Source organism: Cuculus canorus, chromosome 1 (assembly GCF_017976375.1).
Source record: "Cuculus canorus isolate bCucCan1 chromosome 1, bCucCan1.pri, whole genome shotgun sequence".
NCBI classification, from domain to species: Eukaryota; Metazoa; Chordata; class Aves; order Cuculiformes; family Cuculidae; genus Cuculus; species Cuculus canorus.
The window spans coordinates 76647065-76669931 of NC_071401.1; the positions used below are offsets into that span (position 1 = coordinate 76647065).

General features: G+C 37.5%; 1 protein-coding gene across 6 annotated transcripts in view; it reads right to left on the reverse strand.

Annotated features, from left to right (window-relative positions):
• MID1 (midline 1) overlaps positions 1 to 22867 on the reverse strand; it is a 254414-nt gene that overhangs the window by 54820 nt on the left and 176727 nt on the right. For all 6 annotated transcript variants that reach the window (XM_054077430.1, XM_054077439.1, XM_054077446.1 and 3 more), the window contains exon 3: positions 4405 to 4500. In XM_054077430.1, the coding sequence (XP_053933405.1) occupies positions 4405 to 4500 (96 nt within the window). The remainder of the gene's footprint in view (positions 1 to 4404; positions 4501 to 22867) is intronic.

A 22867-nucleotide genomic window follows, 5' to 3' on the forward strand; every position in this document is an offset into this window, starting at 1 on the left:
TGCAGAAATCAGCCTGGCCAAAGGCATGAGGTTGTATACCTGCCATCGTCTCCAAGGAAGGAAACCAAAACATTCCTGATAACAGCCTCTGAGGCTTCTGCAACACCAAGAAATGACAGGAATACAGAGGAAGGGAGAGTGGAAAGGTGGAAAAATGAGAGCAAAACAAAAACCGTGTTAAGGATGTGTCTGAAAGATAAGTAAAACCAGCGTGCCAGCATGCTCCTAATGACACAGAAGGGTTTGGGACAGAATGGAGTGTTATAGTCTCAAGTGTTTACTTTTAAGGGTGTGGTTCTCTTTCAGAAAATGAGATTTTTGAAACTAAGTATTACCATAAACTAACTATTAGCACAGACTATACTTTGATATTCGACATGAAATCAGACATTCAGATGTTAAAATTATTGTTGTTATTATAAAATGATTAATAATATCTCTGCTGTACTTTAAGTAGTAAAGAACACAAGTTTGGCTTGATTTATTTGCAAAAGTTTTCCTGTTGATATGCTCCAAACCACCCACAGGAATGCAAGACTGGAAGTGGACTCCTCAAGTCTCCCAAGATCAGGCTCCCCATCAGGATTTATCCTGCCATAAATTGATAAACTGCATCTAAAAATAGGCAAGATTTATGCCGCTGGTGCTGTGATGAAAGGCAGCCCCAGATCCCCTCTCCCCTTTAGCTGGAAGGCATCCAGCTTCCAGATAACGAAGGTCCCCAACCAGTCCTTTCCTGATCATGTGAACAAAAAGTGAAAATAACTCTCTTTCAGCAGGGAATAAACACTAACCTTAAAAGACAGAGAGACTGGGATTTGGCGCTTGCTATTGATAAAGTTAAAATTGCCTAATGGGAAGGATGTATGGATAGATAATTAATCTGCAGTGAGGCTGATTGCTGGGAAGCCATTAACAGCTCACTTGGTTGATGGGAACCAGTGGCTCTGCAACAACATTTGGTTTGGCTGGTGAAGATTCATTTATTCAAAATACACAGAGCCTTGTTCATTTTCGGAAACATCAGCTTCTGCTCCATATCAAAAGCCAAAAAAGACATTCCTTTTTAATTTTTAAAGTACTATTGAGGGGTTTTTTTTGTTTGTTTATGACATGATGAAGGATTTACAAATCTTTATTTCTAAAAATAAATGTTAATCAGCACAACTTCTTTTAAGTTTATATGTCCCTTAATAAAAAATTTGTAACTTTAAGAGAAGGTGTAATAATTTTCTTTCCTTCCTTGTTTTTCAAGTATCAAATTATGAGTGAAACTCAAAGCTTATTCTCTTTTTTTTTTTTTTTAAATTACACTTCCGCCTCCCCAAAAATCTAAATGAACATTAAAGTAACATTATTAAAATGATTTAAAATTAGGTAAGGAAAATCAAGTATGTAACAGCAGGCTTTAAAGTGTACTACCTATGTTTTTACATGTGTAAAAATTGTATACAATATATTTTACATCATTATCTGTAATATAAAAATGAAAAAGAAAACATTTCCTATAAAATTAACTACCTGTTCAGTTTCAGCCTTTGAGTGAATTCATATGGCAATAGTAATACAGTAATGGGAGACTTCAGCTTTTCTTTTGCTAATATTTTATAGTTTTAAATTTGTAACATTAATATTACATCCAATATACTGTTTCCTTCATTTGGGTACCTGTTTTGGGATGAATTTCTGTCATGAAGAAGCACAATGGAAGACAGCATACCGACTTTTAAAAAATCTGTCTAAGCTTCAGCTTCCCTAACATTGGAGACGTTCACTTCATATCTGAAGTTTTCACAAAGCCCTGAGAAACAGAGATAGCTTTAAAGTTTGCTTCCACATCCCCATTTGCCTGATTTCTACTGCAGCCTAGGTCCAGGGTTTTGACTGAAGCTCATTTCTTAATATTTAGGTAATTTAAATGCTAATTAGACTAATTTGATGAATAACACGTGGTAGGAATCCATTAACAACTTTGCTGCTATTGCTTTATGTCTACAGAGAAATTTTCTAAAAGAGAACTCCAGGGACAGTAGTGCATCTGTTACCAGTTGAACAAGTTGGATTTTTTGCAATGCTAAACCTTAAAGTTGGTAATATATTGCAGAATTGCAAAGGAGACAGAGGAGCAATTTGAATTTTCCAGATCTTGCCCGTCTTGGACAGAGGTCACCAATGATGAAGAGGCTTTAGGCGGCCCGAGCCCATGGGCTTCATGGGTTTTGCTCTGAGTTTTATATGCAGAGGAAGAAAAAGTTCCTTGTCTCTGTCTGTCATTACCTACCACAGTTGTTCCAGATGATACTACAATTGTTTCTCCTGATGTTATTGCTGGCTATATAAAGAATTCAAACTGTTCACCTCATGTCTAATACTGTGGATGGACTTTCATTCATGGTTTTGTTAAGCCCCATGAGGTCAGTAAGGCTCCACAGAGGTGGGACAGAGCAAAATGGATAAGATGATCTCTTTGGAAGAACAGTCTTGGCTTTTTTTTATTCTGTTTTGGCTTTGTTTGCTTTCAGATTTTTGGTGGATCTTTTTTTTCCCTTTCTTTCTGCATCATGTGCCACTACCAAAATCAACAAGATGCTGAATTTTCAAGATGTGACTTTGACAAGCAAAAGCTACCCTTGGGCTTAATTAGGCACTGAATGTTAGTCTGAAAAAGACAGAAAAGAAGTCCTATGGAGAACTTCCCTAGGACTTTATGAGAAAGAAAAAGGACTTCTCTAAAAACCAAGTGCCTTTCTGCAGAGCTGCAGATGGCTGCATTACAGCAGTTTATGTCACAGCTAGCTTTTCTTCAATTATTTCCACATTTCAGAAGCTCTGTGTTAAAGCTACCTTCCACTCTCAAATTCCTCAGGGCTATTCCCCAGGTAACGCTAGTGAAGAAATCTGGCTTCCTTTCACACATATAGACAACCATCCTCAAAGTGGAATATTTTTTCCACACATTATTATTATTATCTAATGCTGCTTGTCTGCAAGGAACAGTGTGTCCTTTGAATAAAAAAGGCCACTGCAGAAATTGCAATGCAGTCAGAAGTGAAATGGTCCTATGCAGAAGCCTGTCAACAGACAGTGATGTAATGCAAACAAAACCCCAACCATTTTTCAGAGGCAAAATAAGTTTTTCCAGCTAATCTGATTAGTAATTAGCTGTTAAACCGAAAATACGTCTTCTCTGTGATTGAGGTCTAAATCTTGTTCTACTCAAAACCAGCAGTACTTACATTGTATCAGCTCCTCTGATTCCTAACCCATTAACCTTCCCTTTCCATCTTAAATTGAGTTTAGAACTTATGAAAACTGATAGCTCCACAAATGATGAACTTGGTGTATCTCAGTGAACCTAGTATATATGTCAACAAGCACATGTACCTCACAATATTGAGCCTTTCCTAGTCTCCCAGTGTTTCTCAGCTACAGTTTATCTGGAGGAAGGCTAAAAATGTTTTTGTATCTGGTGTGTCACCTGGGCTGAGACTGACAAAAAGAAAAGCACTGGTCATAAAGTTCTAATGGCATGGGGATGTTTGCATATTTGACGGCAAAAAAGCATAAACTTATGTTGTCTTTTGCAAGGTTTTTATGATATGGAGGCTTTTGGTTCATAGTGATTTTTGCCTTCTTGACCTGAATGTACTACAAGGAACTGAAAAGGTCTTACAGCGTGGCAAAAACTAAAAAGAAAAGTTTTTCTGAAAAAGAGTCCATTTTGGACTCTGATCTCTTCCTGTGTCAGCTCCCACAGCTGAATCAGTCTATCATTATTTTAATTTGCATGCAGAGCAGCATTCTCCATGGTGCCATCTAAAAAAATCCCCCAGATTCTTGGAAATATGAATTCAGGTCCCTCCCTGCTAAAGGTTTTATGTGATAATGAAAGCGGACTATGTAACTGAGGGGACTCAAAGGCTGTAGGCACCTTTCTTCTTCTGAAGGTAGATATATTTCATGTATGACCTTTGAAATATGGATTCAGATATGTAATTATGATGAAAACAAAGAATCAGTGGCTGATAGAAGCCTAAATATTGTAGTAGATGTGGGCTTTACTATTTCACTACCTTAGTTTTCCACGTGTAAATATTACTCTACCTCACAAAGGAGCCAAGAAAATAAATGTTACAGACAGTGAGTGATGTGCTCAAGTATAGAAATGTTGGAGGCCATACAAGCATACCATAATATAAAAGGGAATAGGAAGGAATGTAAAGGAACTTATCTGTACTGAGAATGCCATTTATCAGGAAAACGCTCTAAATCAGTTTACTGCTGTTTTAATTTAGTTCTGTGCTTGCTGAGGTTTTTTGTTTCTTTGTTTAAGTTTCGGTTCCTGAGTGCTAGAAATGAATGCAATTAAATTTAAAAGTATTTAAATTGGAGGTCAGTACTCACTTCTACATGTTGACAGGTCTGAATAAGTTTCGCCAAAAGAGTTTCCAGTTCAGTATTCCTCTTAATAAGGTTGGTGAGGTTACTTTCCAAATTTTGCTGTCAAAAGAAAGAAAAATAACACATTGGTATTTTGAAGAATTTAATATTTAGGTGAACAGTTGAAAAATGGGTATATTTTCAGGATCTAATGCTGCAATTACACAGGTATGAACATGAGACTTTCATTTTTATACGCACTGTTAGAAGTATGGCAAGACAAGAGCAGAGAAGTTAATGGTAAGAGTGAGTTCTGGCAAACAGAGTTTCTAAGGACCTACTAAAACCTAGATTAACCAATTAGTTTTAGTCCAGTAGGGAGGAATACGGAGAATAGCAGGGAAGCTGAAAACATTTCATCAAAAAAAGTGGGCGTTTTTGGCTGAGAACACTTTTTGACTCCTTATCTCCTGCTTTTTCAGTCTAATATCTGAATTTAAAAGCCTGTTGCTAACTTAAATGCTCCAGGCATGTTCCCCTTTGAGACTACTTGTTAGGTCCCAGTAGACAGGTCAGCACTTTCTTCCTGGGATTGCGCTGGGGGTGGATTGATGTAGTTGATTTAATTTCCTAGTTCAGAAGAACTAGCTTTTTAAAAAATAAATAATTCTAAAGAAAAATATCCTTTGTATGCATAAGAATGAAATAACTACACACAGACTACGCTTTCACTAATTGTTCTTAAGTAAGACCTTGTGGCTTGTGACTGCATTTATTTACTGATGGGAGATTAGAGTGAATTCCAGCTTCCAGATCTGAGGTTGCAGCCTGGCCACTGTGCAATTCCACGTGAGACTGAAATCCGAAATGTTTCAGCTTCCCTTCTCCCCTCCATAACCACAGGAAGGACATCCAAGCGCATGAGGAGGAGGAGATCTGTGACGGCTGTGACCCGTTCCCTAGTCTGGCTGCGTTAGGACCAGGACCCTGCAGTGCACTGTGGAACTTGTAACTACCAGCTCCTCACTTTTTACTATAGATCCTGTTTTGCATCAAATACCATGTTCTAGAAACACATGGGCATGAAAAAGTCCTGCTTTTGAGTGAAATGCAGTTTCCACAGGGATAAAAAAGCCCTGTTAACATAAATGGAGTACCTTAAAAAGAAGAAGAAGAAGAAGAAAAAAGAAGCAAGGAATTAAAAAGAGCCCTGACTATGACTGTAAACACTGATTTATTTCAGTAACTTCAACAACCATTTATTTAATTTTGAAAATCCTAGGTTCTCCTGATGTGAAAAGATGTTCCTCATAGTTATTCACCTATGTAAGTGTGTGAGACTAGTTACTTGGTTACTGTTCTTGTCAGGCTGAAAGTCTCTACCTTTTAATTGTACTTTCTCCTCTGAGCAGTCCCCCGTATCTATGAAGTACTGAACAAGAATACTTCTCTCCTCACAAGGGCTGTAGTGTCTCAGCAAAGCTCTGATTAATTTCATACCTTCTCATCTTTTATTAATGGGCTTCTTCACATTACTGCTTTCCCCTCTGATGTATCCTATTACACCACTCAAATCCTTTCAGCATGCCATTAACTCACCTGACTTCTCTCATCCTTTTTTCCACTCTCCACTTTTAACCACCTCCGTGCACGCATTTCATGTGTATGTGCATGTGGGTGTTTTCTGGTGCTGTTACTCCCTGCGTATTTCATGCTGTTTTAAAACACTTTGTTCCTTGTCCTCCCTTTATGCAGCTGTTCAGTCACCATACTCCTTCTTGCTAATGCCTACAAATAAACGAACCTGGCAGTATTTCACTGCAGAACCATACATACTTCGGCATTTACCAGGGCTGATGCTGTAAACACTGGAGGAGCAGTCAGTCCTGTGCCATTAAAGATAGCATGGGATTTTGACAGATTTATAGATAGAACCCTTTCAAGAAGCGTGATAGGTGTTTGAAGTACAGAATTTGGGCATTTTCTTCCCAGCACAGCCATGCGTATTGTGTATCACAAGCTCTGGCTGTAAAAATACCTTCTACATTGCATTTATTTTATAGCCCATTAAAACAAAGAGTAACAAGAACGGGCATTCTTTGTTGAACAGTTTGAATTGTACCTTATATTTCCATAAGCTGTACTGTGAATGATCATTTAATTACAAAGGCATGTTTGCTGTGCTGTTACATGTCCCTTTGTGGAGCTGAGACTCACATGCAAAGTCAAAATAGCATATACAATTACAGTATCAGATAACCTCTGTCTTTAAAAAACAGTTTAAGGGGGCGTCAAAATATACAAATACTCCTGAAATTATATTTAAATCATTTCATATTGCCTATATTTTAGTTCTGTACATTTTAAAATATTTCATGCCAAGAAAAATTAAAAGAAAAATGTAACTTCTTGATTAGGATTGCCTTATTTCAAATGTATTATTGGATACAACACACGCTAAAAGCTAGGATATTCATGTACTATGAAGATAAAATGTTATCAAAATTGTTAAGGAATACTGCAATGATTTTCGATAACCTGACAGTGCCTTGAACAAAGGTCATTAATATATGAAGAATGAGTATTTTTTGCTGAAACAGAAATTTATTTACCCATAGATTATATATAAATTATTATATCCTGGATATTTCCAAATTCTGGATAAAGCACAAAAATTTTAGAACCAGTTCTCTATCCAGTGACTATAAACACAAAGCCATACATGTTATTATGGTTTCACACAGCTCTCTTGATGTCTTCTGCATTTCCCAAGAGCCTGGGGTCTTTTTAAATCAAGAAGTATCAGAATTTTGATAAAATTCTGTTGAAGAACATCAGTTTATATTAATGCTTGACCAAGCAGCAGGAACCTGGCAGCTGCTTTCTTAAATTAATGCCAATCTTTGCAGTTTCACTAAGGCAAGTACTGAATGTCAGCTCTTAAAACTGGCTTGTCTTGAAAGTTTTAAAGGTCATAAAAGGCGATCAGTTTTTGCAGTATGTTTACCTGATTTTTTTCTAGCAGTATCTTCTTTTAGTTCTTTCCCCTATTCCATTCCTATATGGACCACAGCACCACTTTGGTTGCCACATGACAGTACATACCAGCAGCAGAGTTGAAGCTCTGCATGCTTTCTTTACGCTGTACAGGGGGAACCAGAAAGGGCCTGAAAGACTTTAAATTTCAGAAGTACTTTAACTTGCCTAGTCTTACAAACTCATTTCACATCTACATTTGAAATCTCCCTGTTAGTGTGAAACTTCAACAATGAAATTGGAGCTCTGTCCATCTTGAAAAACTGATCCAGTTCTGTGGACCAGAATTCCTGGGATAGTGAATCATGGCCAGGTTTTAAGTATGGAAAAAGGGCTCTCAAATTATCATGAGTACATGTGAAAATGAGTGGCAGAATAAGCTTATGCAAAGTATCTTCATTCCTCCCACCTTATTAATTTTCTACTGCCATTTTCTTAGGTGAACCAAATTACAGCTGTTGGGTTGTTGTTTTTTTAATGTTCTAGGTAAATTCCTTTTCTTATCTTTTTTTCTTCTTTTTTTTTTGTCACTGGCCAATTTTCATTGCTACCTGTCTATTAAAAGAGATCTTACAGATGCAAGGGTTATTTTTTCAAAGGATAACAGTTGTGCATTTGCTTCATGCATGTTAATTTGGTGGATGCAAACTGCTCTCAAACACTAAAAGCCAGGGCAAATGCTTCCTGACTTACAATGCAGACCTAGCCCAAGATCTTGACAACCCATTCGTGCTTCGCAGCTATTTTTACAACATCCTGTATAAAGTGAAAAGAATGCTTACTGTCCATTTAGCATGGTCTGACAACTACACAACATAAATATTACCATAATCCTGGGATAAATCCAAGCAGATGAAATCACAGACGTGTAATTGAAAAGGACAGTTGAGGATGATGTTTCATTTTGACTCTGCATGCCTATAAAATTATATGATCCAGGGACTTGACTATGAATTTGGAAAAACTAATGCTAGAAATTAGAGGAAAGCAACTCAGAACTGGATGCCTTCTTTAAGCTGCTGTCTAGCTCAAGTTGAAGTCATGATCTTGTTGCAGTAAAGATTGCGTGAGGCTTGTGCCCTGATTGAAGTGGGAGGTCAGACTAGATGATCATAATGGTCTCCTCTGGCCTTTAAGTCTATCAGTCTATGAAAACCAAATGTGAACCCGTGCCCTTTGCCAAATTAACAGTCTCACGCGAAGCATTGCTTGTCTAAAATAGGAAGGTAGCACAAACAGACAGTCCTAAGCTACTACATAGATTGGAAATGCTGTCAAAATAAATTAATGTAAGCTTCTAAAGAAAAAAAATGCTGAGTTGTGTGCTCCTGCCTTACATCACAGCACAGAAAACAACATCCCTGGGATCTTCTCAGAGGCGTTTTTCTGCTCCACAAAAGTTGCTTATTCAAAGGACCAAGGACCACAAGATAAAACATACAGCTATCAGCTACAATGAGATTTTAAATTCCATTTGAAGTAAAGTTACTATCTTCTTCTCAACAAAAAAAAATAATTCTCTTTTCATAGCTAAATATAAGCCCACATTTATATTCTCCACTTACTTAAGAGCTTTCTCACAGTTATGTTTTTCATTTGCTCACTGGAAGAGTTTGAGAACTGAAACTATATCTCGCGATAAGACTCAAACACTTCAAGACAGTACTTTGTAACAACATCCTTACTCATCATTTACATAGAATCAATCACAAGGAAAGGCTTCTAGCAGCAAACATTGACAGAATTTGTATTTCCTTTACTTCTGCTGTAGAACTGATGACAGTAAGGCATATTTTGAGGCTGCCTCCTCGTTTAAAGAAGAAAACAACTTCAAAGAGCCTTTTCCGCTTATCAGAGCTCTGCATAGTAGAAATTAGGTTTATTAGTTATTTGGGCTTCATGAGAACCACAGCCACTCTCTCATCATCGGTTTACAAATGGTCAAACTGAAACAGAGGCTGGTTAAAGTGCCTAACCAGAAGACATATTTACACTGCAGTAAAACAAAGATCAGGACTAAAACACCACAAAGCAAAAGGGTGATCATATCCTAACTTACTCGGGCCAGTAGGGCAGTGTTAAGCTGGCAGATGAGTCTGTACTATATGCAGGCTGGCTACAGATCATGAATATACACCCTGCTACTAACAAAGTCCATGTAACCACATCTTCACTGCAACTGCTTTTCCTCCTGACTTGAAGAAGTCCTGCTTGCATGTACTTCAGGCATATTTCCATCTTGTAGTGGTGACATACCCTATGAACCAGGCCTGTGGTCTCCAGGACTTGTGTCTAACCTATTAAAAAACTTGCCAATCTATTCCAGAAGAACTGATAGACTATCAAGCATGTTTTTTGAGCCAGATTTTGGGTGCATGCAAGTTTAATGTTTCCTTTGGTGTTCTTTATTTAAACAGACATGCCAGGTGCACATGGAAAAGCTTAAGCTAATTTTTCTTCTATGTACTTGTCCTGAAACAGATGACTACTCTTCCGTAGGATACACATGCTTGACCCTGTATTTCTCCAGCAAGGGAATGGTAACGTTTGCGGTTAATAGGAATGATTGACCTCAAGTCTCAAATGTGCAGAGCTTGACAACTGCACTCCACATTTCTATGTGAAAAGAAATAACAGCTATGATGTTGATACACTCCTGGGGACTAAGGTTTTTACCTCAAGTGATTACAGTATACCACAAGGAAAGACCCATGAGATACTGCACTGTTAATTAATTGTACAGGGCTATTTTTATAAAAAATGCCGTAAAAATAGCCGGATTTGAAGCCAGTATGTCTCAAATGATGTTAACTAAGTTGGGCCTATTTCCATATTTCATATGAACGTGGCTTATGTTTTTATTAAGCCCTATTTAAAATGGAACATTGTGAAAATTAAATCCAAGGATTTCAGGTTCCTGACCACATAAAATCTTCATTAACTAAGAGGACAATATTCTAGCGAAAATATACAATTCCACTCCTCTTTCTCTGCAAGGCCATGCCCTCAGATATACTGTGGGTACTTGCCACTTTCAGCCATAGCTCTGCCCTTCGATTTAACCATGCTAATCGGCCTTATAAGTTGCTTTGCTGCCATGCTCTTTAGCCTTCCTTCACTGCTGCTTCTCCTTTCCTCATAGCATAAGAGAAATTTCACAGCTGGAGCCTCTGAGGAAAAAGGACAGAACAAGAGCCATATATAGTGCACTATCACAAAAGTTTTCCTTTGACGTGCAATATTAGCTTTGGGAAAGCAACAATATAAATACTTGAAATCCACTGTGCCTCTAATAGGAACCACGATTAACATGAACAAAGCCAGTGGAACTGACACTGCTTAGTTATTTTCAATATTATAATATGAAATTAAGACACAAAATGAAAAGAAAATAAGGTTTTCTTTGAAAAATTTTTGTTTCCTGAGGGCTTTCAAATACCTTTATAAGAACTTTGTCCCAGAATTTTGTTTAGATAGTAACAAAACTGACTATATAGGACAAGCGGTTTGTTGTTTTTTTTAAAAAAGATTCCCATTTCAATTAAACTGTTAGAAGATATCCAAATGTTCCCTTAGCTGGGATCTGGGGGGTTGTTTCAGCCCTATCTCTAATGAGCCATTATTCAAAGAAGGACCAGAATAATAATCAGGAATCAAGGATCTAGAAAGACTGGATTAATCATTTGACTAAATTAAAAATCAAAACCAGTCTTGGACTGATATATGAGTTAACAAAGGTTTGCAAAATATATTTTTTCTTTCAATGCAGTAGTCAAACTGGAAGCCAAAGTGGTAAAAGAGCACAATACCAGACACTCTGCATTTAAAGTATGTCATTAAAGAATTATTGTAGATAACTAGAGGGTTTGAAGCTCATTCTTTTCCCCATGGGCTAATCCAGAATCATGATGGGGGTTAAGGAGAAAATGAACTGTTGCACAGCTGTCATGCAGCAGCCTGGCTGCATTCACTTCCAGCCTCCTAGGACATGGAATATACTTGACACCAGGAGTTCAACAAAAGCTCCTGCTCATGAGATGTCTAACCTAACTTTGCACAAGCAAGATTTGGGAAGTATTCATTCCAAAAACTGAAGCTTTGAGTTTTGCACATAACTAATGACAGAAATTTATATAAAGGTAAAGCAAAAAGCTCATCCAAAGAACCACAATTTATGCAGTGTTATTAAAGTTCTGGCTTCTACAGATGCCTGCCTAAACCTTTCTGAAACTCTGTATTTTATTCAACAGGCTCTACAATGGAAAAAAATCTGGTTTTAATATGTCAGTACATACTACTGCATTTTGCAGTACAGGAAAAATCTGTCTTATCTAAGCAGGTACGTATAAAAAGTAATTTGGAATTGTGGACAACTGGCAGGTTAGAAAGGACAGCTAGATGGGCAAGGATTAGAGAAGGTCAACACGGTGATTTGTTCTGTGTTATGTAGCAGACCAGTGGAGCTGTCACAAACCTAATTCAGGTCTTTCAGATGGCCCGTAACATAGCTGCCATCTGAGGCAGCTGAACCCCTCTGCATTTATATTTCTCAGCATGCCAAATAGCACTTTGAAGGACCTGTGTACATCGCCCTCCTGAGGATATTAACTCAGTCCAGAGAAAGTATCTAGAAGTCCATCTCCTGGTATGGCTGGAAGGACTTGGACACCCAGGTCACACATTGGCTTTATCTGCTACTTGTGCAGTATTGAGCAGCTGGACTAAACAGACCACTAGAAGGAATTTATTCAAGAAATGGGACTGGCTTTGTCTGTCGAAGTGTAGTTCCTCTATACTGAGGAAACAGGTGCATCTGTGAAGACAATGAACTCCCAGCTGTTCCCCTGGTGGCATTTTAGGAGCCATATAGGGACCAAGTGAAGCTAGCACAGAGCACCTCTTCTGGAAAATGCCGACTCCTGTGTCCAACGACATGGTGCATGAGACAAGTGCCAACCAACCAGGCAACCAGAAAAACCCAACCCTGACTTATGGTGAACCATAGTAAACAAGGTGCCACTTACAACTATGTTTTATGGATTTTTTTTGTGTTTATAAACTCTTCAGGATTTTGCCAAGAAGTATACCATAAGCTACTCCTTCCATTCTGGAACGCTCTGGTTTTGCACCACTGAAGTCATTGGTGGCTCTGCCTTTTCCTTCCAGTGAACATGCTCCAGCTGCAAGAGGTTAATCACAATGAAAAAGCTGGCATTTGTCCAGTTTAGTGAACATTCTGGCACATGCTTATTGTCTCGCTGCCTGTGGTTAGAGCGTGGTCTACACAAAAGTGTAAATCTCCCTGTATTTTCTTCTTTTCATTTGCTCTATTTCCTATTCAGTAAACCAAACTCCTCTACTATACTGAGCAAATGCCCCAAAAGAAGTTTGGTATGGTGAGTTGAATTACTCAAAGTTTTAGACATGGGCTGAAATACTTTTTTGAAAGGAAGGCTTAAACTTTCATCTAAAATACTTGTCAATCTGGCCTGATAACGTAATTTCTCAGTATTTTTCTGTAAAAAGCTTTTAACCAAGCACCAGATCTTGAATTTAGGAGTTACAAAAACAATTATCCTTGATTCAGATTTCAACTACAGAGTTGTTACTATATTATATCTTTGACTTTGCAAGTTGCTATGGGTAAAACTAGAGAATAATATTAAAAAATCTTAGTGCAATTATATACTTAGGGACTTACTAAAATAATGTGATGGTGGTGAGCTAAGTTTAAACTAAACAGTGAGTATAAATTGCAAGGTAGAGATCATGATTTGGAATCGGATTTTGTTTCATATTTCTGTAGTATCCAGGTGAGGTTTCCTCCTCTGATCTGCCTTATCTTTATTGCCAGTATTTCACCAGAGACCAACTCCAGATTTCAAATTCACCAACCAACAGAAAAAAAAAAAAATGACAAAAAAACTTGCCCCCCCCCCAAATAAAAAAAAAGATAAAAACTAAACCAAACCACCACCATCACCACAAAAAAACCAAAAGGAGCTTTTAGTTTGAAAACCAGGTTCAGCTCTGAGTATAATTTAAATATTGATTCATCTGAAAAACGACCACCACAAAAGCAGCACTTCATTTTACCTTGTATTTGCCACAATTATGATACATCAAAGAAAAGCATACCAAGGAAACAGCAGGTAGAAGTACCATCCTCTCTCATTTAATGTGCAACACTATCAGCTATTCTGCCCTTTACCTCAGCAGTGGACCAAAAACCATTCCCAGCCATCTTGATCTTCTTTGCCATTCTTACCTCCAAACCATATAAACATTTTGCCCTTTTTTCTTTGGTCATGCTATGACCTGCCCAGCTACTGCTATGATGTGCTCTTTACATCCTGCTAGGTTTTATGAACCTGAGTTGAACCCAGTTGCTGGCTTTTGCTTTGCTGGCAGTCCACAGTGCCAAGAGTTTCTGGGTGGAAGGTCTAAAAGTAAATTGGATGCTAAGAAAATGCTCAGGGGGTGAGGGGTGTGTGCTACAGCCAGGGGAGCATTCAAAGAATTAATTCCTTTCCTTCCCCTGCTAAGATATTGTTTTTCGGTCCCTACTGGAGTACACATTCACATAGATTAAAATGCAATAATCAATTCCATGCTAATCCAACTATCATCTGAGAAGCTAATTATTCAAGGACAGATTATTATTTAACAGCCCTTGACAATATATATGGAATGATTAAAAAAAAAACAAGCCAAAAGCAAATGTCCCGTGGAGGCCACAGCAGACGTTTGAATTTCACTTACTTCAGTATTGCAGATAATCACAGATGTGTTTCATTTTGCTGATATGAACTAATGAATTAGCATTAACTAATGAATTGTTCCTATTAATATGAACAATTACATAAGGATATTTCAAAGCAGTGAATTTTAGCTCAAGAAGGCATGTTTCCAAGTACTTTTGTAGTTTATTTCTACTATGTTCCTGTGAAAATAAATCATTTGTAGCATGCCAAACCATAAATGTAACTCAAGCCAGTTCTACTTCGTCTATATTTGAGGTCCCATTATTATATTCCAAAGATTATTTTCCATTTTTTGCTTCAGCTTACACATAGCTTGGAAGCATATCCAAGATAAAACTTCTGTTGGTAAGAATCAGTGAACTGTGACAATACATTACTAGTAGCACCACAGAACTCTGGTCTCTGAGGATATTTAAAATATACCATTAAAAAAGAAAAATTCTGCTGTAGTTCGTGAAGATGCTAGATCACATCATATGAGATCAAAGGGTGCTTTTAGAAAAAAAGTGTAAGTAGAAGTCCAAATAAATGCACACGAAAGATTTCAAACTTACTGCACAAGCACAGACTTATCTACCAATTTTTAACATATTTTGTACTGCAGCTTCTGAGTTGGAACTTCCTCTGTTTTCCTGACGCTGCAGATTCTCAGCTGAAAGGCAGAACACTAAGGAAAGATCTATATGTTCATAAGAGAACTGGAATAATTATTGAAAGATGTGCATGTTCTAATAGGAAGAGACTAAACATTTTATTAATAAGATAAGGACAAGATGCTTTGTCGTTAGCCTTAACATTAAACAACGAAATATTTATTAGTACATTTAGTAAACATGGCATCAGAAAAGAGAGTATTTAATACTCAGAAAACCAAAGCAGTTTTAAAGTACATATATATATCCTAGAATTTCATAAATGCCCAATTAAGAACAAACTACTAGGAATAACAGAGAATAAAACATCTGAATCCAGTCTCTTTTCGATAAGAACAGCAAGTGACAGCTAGAACCAAACCCTTCTTTAAAACTTTAGGAACTTAAGAAAAATCAAGGTAATTTTAAAGAGTCATTCTTCCTCTTCTTCCTCCAGAATGCCAAATGCAGAAATGATGGTTCCCTAAAGCAACTCATGTATGAGTAATGAAGCCTTCTAGCCTACCTTTGAATGATTTACAAAGAATCGTAGACCCTTTTTTCTTATCCAGTCCAGCATATCTAAATCAGGGATGCAGAACTGAGCTAGTCTTACGTGGCCTGCTGATCATCTTCACATCAGGTGGGCTAACAGCAGGAAAATAGAGAATCAGCCTGTCTGAACCCTTTCACATAGCTTTGGCCACTTTTCTGAAACCATTTGTGATGACAGCCACTCAAGCAATGAAAAATATATGTGCTTAGATTTTGGTGAAAAGACTAGCAATTTAGAGAGATGTGCAAATCCAATTATTCCTAGACAAAGAGTGAAGAAGATCTTAACATTTCATTTGACACATTTAGATAACGTGACCAATTTATACAGACTTCCTCTGGACAAATTATTCATTTGATTTATCACAGCCTTTGAAGTTTTCCCTACTATAAAGGCTGGCAAACTTCTACTGAAAACATGAGCCAGTACTGATTATATAAGTCGGCTTTTCATGGTACTTTGGGTAGATATAATAACTCTAAAGCCCATGAAAGTATTTACTTAGAGCCTTTAATTAAGTAATTTTGATTTTAATCTTAATATTAGACAAAGTTTGCTTTGGAAAAAAGATATGGAATTTATTCACCCAGTCATTACTTCAGGTCTGCATTTTCTACATCTGTTGTTTCTGAGAGTCAGGCCTACCAGCTTTGTGAGAAACACCTTCTCTTTAGCCATATAAACAATACACAAAAAAGCATACATTTGCACAGGTACTCATACTTCTCTGTAACATGGAAAACCTAAGTTATGCAATGTGCAAATGGTATAGAGGGAGAACACAGAGTCTCCTCTGGTGTTTCTACGCTTGATCAACAACAGCATTTTGAGGTCATGCAATACTGACTGAGGGCTAGAGCCTGATTTTTTTTTTTTCATTAATTTAACAGTTTTTAAAACACCTCAAGAAAATATAGCTCTTTAATTTCCCTTTTTCTTTTCCTTGACTGAAGGAGTTAAGTTTGACTGGAAGAGCTAGATCAGTTCTTCAGGGAGAAGTCTCAGGGGGACCTCATCACAGTATTCCTGTACTTAAAGGGCACCTACAAAGAGGACACTCTTCACAAGGAGCCACATGGAGAAGATAGGTGCAATGACTAAAGTTGCACCAGGAGATGTTTCACTTTGATGCAAGCAAGATATGTTTTACAGTGGGAACAATCATTCACTGTTACAGCCTCTACAGGGACATGGCAGAATCCTCATCATTGGAGTCTTCAACATGCAATTGGACAAATAGTCTAGATAACTCCCTTTCATATGAAAGGCTGAATGAGATCATCTTTCAAGGTCACTTCTAAACTGAAGTGTTCAATGATTGATGATTTATTGAGTGCTTTTATTAGTTAAACTGTTGTATCTATAGAAGAATCGTTCTTTTATGTGTGGCTCTGTGTGTGTGTGTGTATGTGCATGCGTGCACGTGCATATAGCCTGTTTTAGCAAATACTACAATGAAATAAACCTACAGGTTAGCTTGGGCTCATATTCTAGCTCACTGCCTACATTTTGAGCTCCATGCCTACATTTGGAGCTGATTTTAATTATGCAGCTCTTTCCTGATTTTGAACACTACAGAATCACTGACAGTCAAAAGTTAACTATGTATGGCAGAAGAGAACTGACATCTCTCTAATTCCTACTGGCCAGGTCCACTCTTTCCCATATCTCCAGGAGTTTAGAAAGCAAAGCCTGGCAACACTTGTCAACCCTCAGGATGTCAGATTCTCCCAGACTGAGTGGCTCTGATTTCTCCTTCCTGCATGCAAGCTGGTTTGCCCTATGCATAAACATGCAAGTCTGTGAGATGGCCAAGAAAATAATTGTGCAAATAGCCGAGGGGCTGCCAGGAGGACTATGCTGTATATTGCCCACATAACGTGTCGAGAGCGGCTCTGTTTTCCCAATCACTCTGTTGTCTGGAAGTGTGTACGTCTTACAGTTACGCTGTGACTGGAAAGTCAAGTTGGGCTTAGTAACCCTCTCACTTTGTTGTAACTGTTCATGCAGGACATGGGAATTACATCTGGGAAATTGCATATTCTAGACAATATTATTGAATATTGAAATGACAGCTCTATTAACTTTATTTTTTCCCATTTCTTTCTGCCAGAGTGGTTCCTATTCTACACATTTACAGTATAACACTAGCTTTTTACCCAGGATTTGTTAATTAATAAGGATTTTATTCTACTTCATAGTTCAATATGTCAGGGTTTTTTTTTGTTTTGTAATAACGTATTTGTTCTGAAAGCTAACAGCAACTAAAATCTTGCAATGTCTTTGTTTCCATAGTAACCACCTTGTTTCTGCTGAAACAAATGAAACAGCAAATACATAAGGCCTTAAACTGCCTTAAATTACTCATTTAAGTAATTAAATAGAAATTGATAAAACCAGTTTTCTTAATAGAGATAAAACAGTAATAGTGCATACTTTGTACTTTCCCTCTATGAATTTCAATTACTTTTACAAGAAAGAAAGATTACGGTCCTTGTTTTACAGATTATTCAATTTCCCTAAGATCGAATGCCTTTTATCCAAACCCCACTGAAGTTTACACTAGCTTTTCCATTGAGTCAGTGGGCTTTGAAGGAGAAGATCATAAAATGAAGAAAGTCCCTCCCGTCACAGATACCATGTGCTGGCAACACATGCTTGCACAGACAAGCAATCTGGGCACTCAAGAAACTAATTAATATTACTTTGTTGTCAGAGAAGAGATGGTATATTTTATATTAAACTATTGCTCAAACAATATATACATAATTACCAATGACAACAAAGGCAACGACTCAAAGAAATGAAAACTTACTGGATAAACATTCCCAATTCAGACTGCTAAAACTAGCACCTCAGAAATATTTTATGAAAAATTATTGTCTTGATACTGAACACAATCTTGAAACTGCATGTCTGAAAAAGGGAGATTCCAGTAGTTCCTGCTGGGCTTGTCTAGATCTTTAAGGCTTTATGTTCCCATTATCAAATATGCACTGTGCTATGCCTCCAAGGTATGACATTAGTTGCTGTGTTATTTTCATAGAATCACAGAATCATTTAGGTTGGGAAATACCTTTAAGATCATCAAGTCCAACTGTTAACCTAGCACTGCCAAGCCGACCACTTGTGTCCCCAAGTGTCACATTGACACATAACTACACTTAATTTCGAAGTAAATAGAAGTCTGGTTTGTTTCATTTTGCAGAGTTCTCTACAGGTACCTTCAGAGCTGTCTTAGGTACAAAGGAAATTTGTACATCAAAAATGCTTTTGAGGCTCAGGGCCGAACAACTAGGACTAAAATCAAATGTGAATTTGAAAAGGAAATCACGGTAAAGGCAATGCATCTAATGGCATAACTTGGTGACTTTCTTTAAAGAAACACTTTGCTTGATAAAACATCTGTTCACTCTGACGCTTGCAGAAAAGGCCTTGAGGATCATGGTGGACAAATTTACCACGTGCTCTCACAGCAAAGTTGGCCTGCTGTCACCTTGAAGGTGGTCAAATGCCGGAGCAGGTTGCCCAAGGATGCTGTGGGGTCCTGGACTTGAAGATATTCAGAATAGTTAGCCCTTCATTGTGCAGGTGGCTGGACTAGATAACCTCCAGAACTCTCTTCACAACTAAATTATTCTGCAATTTCATAATTAAGATGCTTATCCTCATGAATCAAAAATTTAACAAAACCTGTGAAAATCTGATGATCTTTTAATATAGACAGTTTTCCTTTAAGTAATTTTTATATTAGGAACTTATCGAAGCGTATTTATTTAAAGCTTTCTTATATATCTTTCATGAGAGCTACAAGATGTATAATATCCAAATGAGAAGTCTACTAATGTACTTTTCAGAAAAATAAATAAATAAACTAATAAATATCTTTGAATTTAAGATTTTTTTTAAAAAGAATATTCAAGGAGGCAGATTTCAGGAAAATCAGCTTTTAGGATTTTGATAAGCTTCTGAGATTTATTAGATATGCATAATATGCCCATCGAAATAGTACACAAGTACCAATGTTTTTGTATGCTTGATCATGCTATTTAATGCATGTTGTAAAACACAAGCAATGCAGATACGCAGCTTGTTCTATTAACTTAATCTGTTCTTTGACTTCTTATCCTCTGCAGGTTATCAAGCTCCAGTGAATAATATCCTTTCTGGCTACTGTATATTTACGGAAATATCACACCTTTTCTACTTTACCTGGAATTTGTCACAAAGAAAGACATTGCAATTTATTAAGTGGTGTTTTCAACTTTCAGACCAATCGTGAGTGATGGTAAAAACAACAGAACAGGAGCTCAAAGACATCTTCAGCCTTTACTATTTCACATACTCTAGCAAAAAGAAAACTGATTTTCTTTTCTCCATTCAGCATTGGTTGGGTACTATAAGCTAGGGTGAAAAAATTGTCGCCCTATTTTCAAGACTTGGCTTGTCAGCATGTGGTACCAGGCAGTGTGATTTAGTGCTCTTGGGCTGCACTGACAGGCATGAAAGTTTCAAAGAGCTTTAATTCTAAAACCCATCAATGGAGAGAAATGTTTACTGCCTTTAACATTTGCTTGACTGATCTGAAAGCTGTAGGGGCAAAAGGAAGAAAAAGCCTTAAAATATGTGTGGATTGCTTTACACAGAAGTGCAAATTAAGAGAATTTAGTACTTATTCAGTATTAGAAAAGTGTAAAGAAAAGAACACCACCAAAATGAATTACAAATCCTTATATGAAACCAATGCATATTTTTCAGTTTTCCCTGAACAGACTGGCTGTCCTGTTTGTCTCTGTCCCATTAAATTGTGCTTTTTTTCCACAGTAAAAAGTACCACTTAGCTGAAGTGAAATCCTTAATTCTTTTGAGGGTATACAGTATGGGTTTCCTAATTAGGATATCCTGTGGAAACTAAATTTGAAAAAAGACTGAAGAAAGTGGAAAAAAATACTTCATGATACTTTGTACTAAAACAATGCACCAATTAAATAAAAATGCAAGCTGAATATTGCATGCTCTTAATTTTTCCCTGGAGGTCTTGCAAAAGGCTGAAAGCGTGTTCAGTTTAGTCCCACAGATTTAAAAATTTGAGTGCTATTCTGCATCAGCTGTAATTGGTCATTTTGATACTAACGATGGAGTTTACAATTTCACACCAGGCTGATCATCACTTAAATGCACTTATTTCTGTTCAGTAAATTCCTTGTTAATTGGAATGTTTTGCTAGTGGTGTTCCCATTAAGACAGTCATGTCATTATGGCCATTAGGCTCAACCTCTTCTCTGGAATACAACCCAGGAAACAGCTCTTCCCCCCTCCAATACAGTCATATTGATAACTGGTGTGTATACACTAATGGCTGTCTTCTTGCTTGGCTGTGAACTTCAGGTGAAATGAAAGAATTAGTATGCAAAATATTGCAGTCTCTCTTGCACATGAGGTCAGATTTTGCAATTACATTGGTCATGTCTGGCCTTAGAAAGCTGAGAATTTATAATGCCTGCCTGCAGCAAGTTTTAAAAAGTGGAAGTTTTGCTATACACAAAGGGCTAAATTCAGCCATCAGTTGAATGTAAGAACCAGATATTTCCAGAGATGCAGCTCAGTTCATAATTTATCCTCAACTATTTAGAATGTATTTCAGACTTTTCAAAGCTGTTACTCATATCAGCAGGGACTGTAGTTTCACCTATGATTATGCACATTTGACATTTCCCATTATTAGATCCGGATTTCACATCCAGCAATGTCAAAGCTTAGTTATTCTAGATTAATTTTTCCAGTTACACTGTTTCCTTGGCCTAATTTTATTTAATTTTTATTTTTATGAAATGTCAGCCAAAACCACCAGATAATTTCACAAAACAGGCTAGGAGAAATACGCTGTCATCAATGGTAAGAAACCTTGCTCTGCTGCTTCAGTGCTTGTAAAGCTGGACCTAAATTTGGCAGAAGAGGTTTATATGCCAGGTATATCCCTTTTCCCCTTTAGCTACGAGCCCTTCAGAATTCAGGCAAGACCTAAAAAAAGGCATATGACAGTTTCGCAACTAAAAGCTCTGAAGATTGTAAATGCTACCTAAGCTTCAGGTCCTCAGTTGACCAGACGGTACGTTTACCATCATGGTACATCTCAGGGCTACTAAAATCAAATTACAATATTCTTGTAATGACTTCTCCCACCTAATGACCCAAGGCATGGTCATATTCCAGATCTAAAAGCTGAAAGTTTGTCTCTCCTAAGCCCTCACTTACTCTCCCATGTGGGCTAACGCAAAGAAGTTCAATTGGAAACTGAAATGAAGCAAGTGCTGTAGTTTAATTAGACACAGAGAAAGGTGTTCAACGAAGACATGGGATCTGGTGGATTAGCAATGGATAAAAATTCTACCTGGTGGCTAGACTGGAAGGAGGCACTGGTAAGAAATGGGGATGGATAGCTGGAAAAGTAAAGTGAGCAAGGAGTCTTGGAAAACTTTGGAAAAGGATTAAGAGACTATGAGCTGGGTGAGATGGAAGCCTGTCTGGAATTACAGACAGATAAGAGAGTTGGGAAGTGCAAGGGTAAATTAGCAGCATAGATACTGGAAATGAAAACCGTAAGAGTAACAAAGGGGCAGAGATGGTTGAAAGATAGGGTGGGGAGAGGAAGAAGAAAAGAAGGAACAGCAGGAGGTCTAAAAGCACCAGAGGCCACAGTGGCAGAGACCTTGCTCTGTTCTGACACCAAGTCATATGCTACATCATGAGTTCTTGTCCTCAAATTAGCCTTATATAAGCTATCTACTCTCCTTGACTGCTCTGCCCTGACTGAGACCCTCTGCCCTCACATGCCCATATGTCATGTGGTCCTACAACCAACGGCATTCAAAACTGGTGTCCAGCCACCTGGCAACACTTTGTCTTATATTAAAAAAGAAGCAAAAGCTTTACATATCAAAGTGCTTCCAAAGAACACTAAAATGTTAATTACAAATGTGTGGGTTTCACTGAGTTCCAATTCCATCTTTATTAGCAGATGCAATCCAGTCAAGAGTGCTATAACAGCCCAGCTGTTCTTGCAATGCTTCTATACCAGTCTTGAGACCTTCATTGTGCAGAGCGCAGAGACTTCAGAGTGCAAAACTGCCCAGGTATCTGAGCTGTCTGTACATTCATTTCTGGGGCCCTGGTTTGGATTGTAATCAGGTAAAGAAGCAGCTCGTGTTACAGCAGGCTCAATATGTTGGCTTTTTTTTTCGAAGGTATGTTGGCTTAAATTGCAAATATATTCTTTGTGAGGTAATCATAAATGCCTACAGAAGGCAGCATGTAGAATATAGATCTTGAAAAGTTCTTCATATCTGACACTTATTTATTTCAAAGAGTCTTAAGACTCCTAAATGCAGCGCCCATTCCGAACATTTGAAAATATCAAGTGAAAACTCATTCACTTCAGTCATGTTTCTATAGCCAAAGCCTACTTCCCTATATCTTTATACCAAGGCCAAATCTGCTGA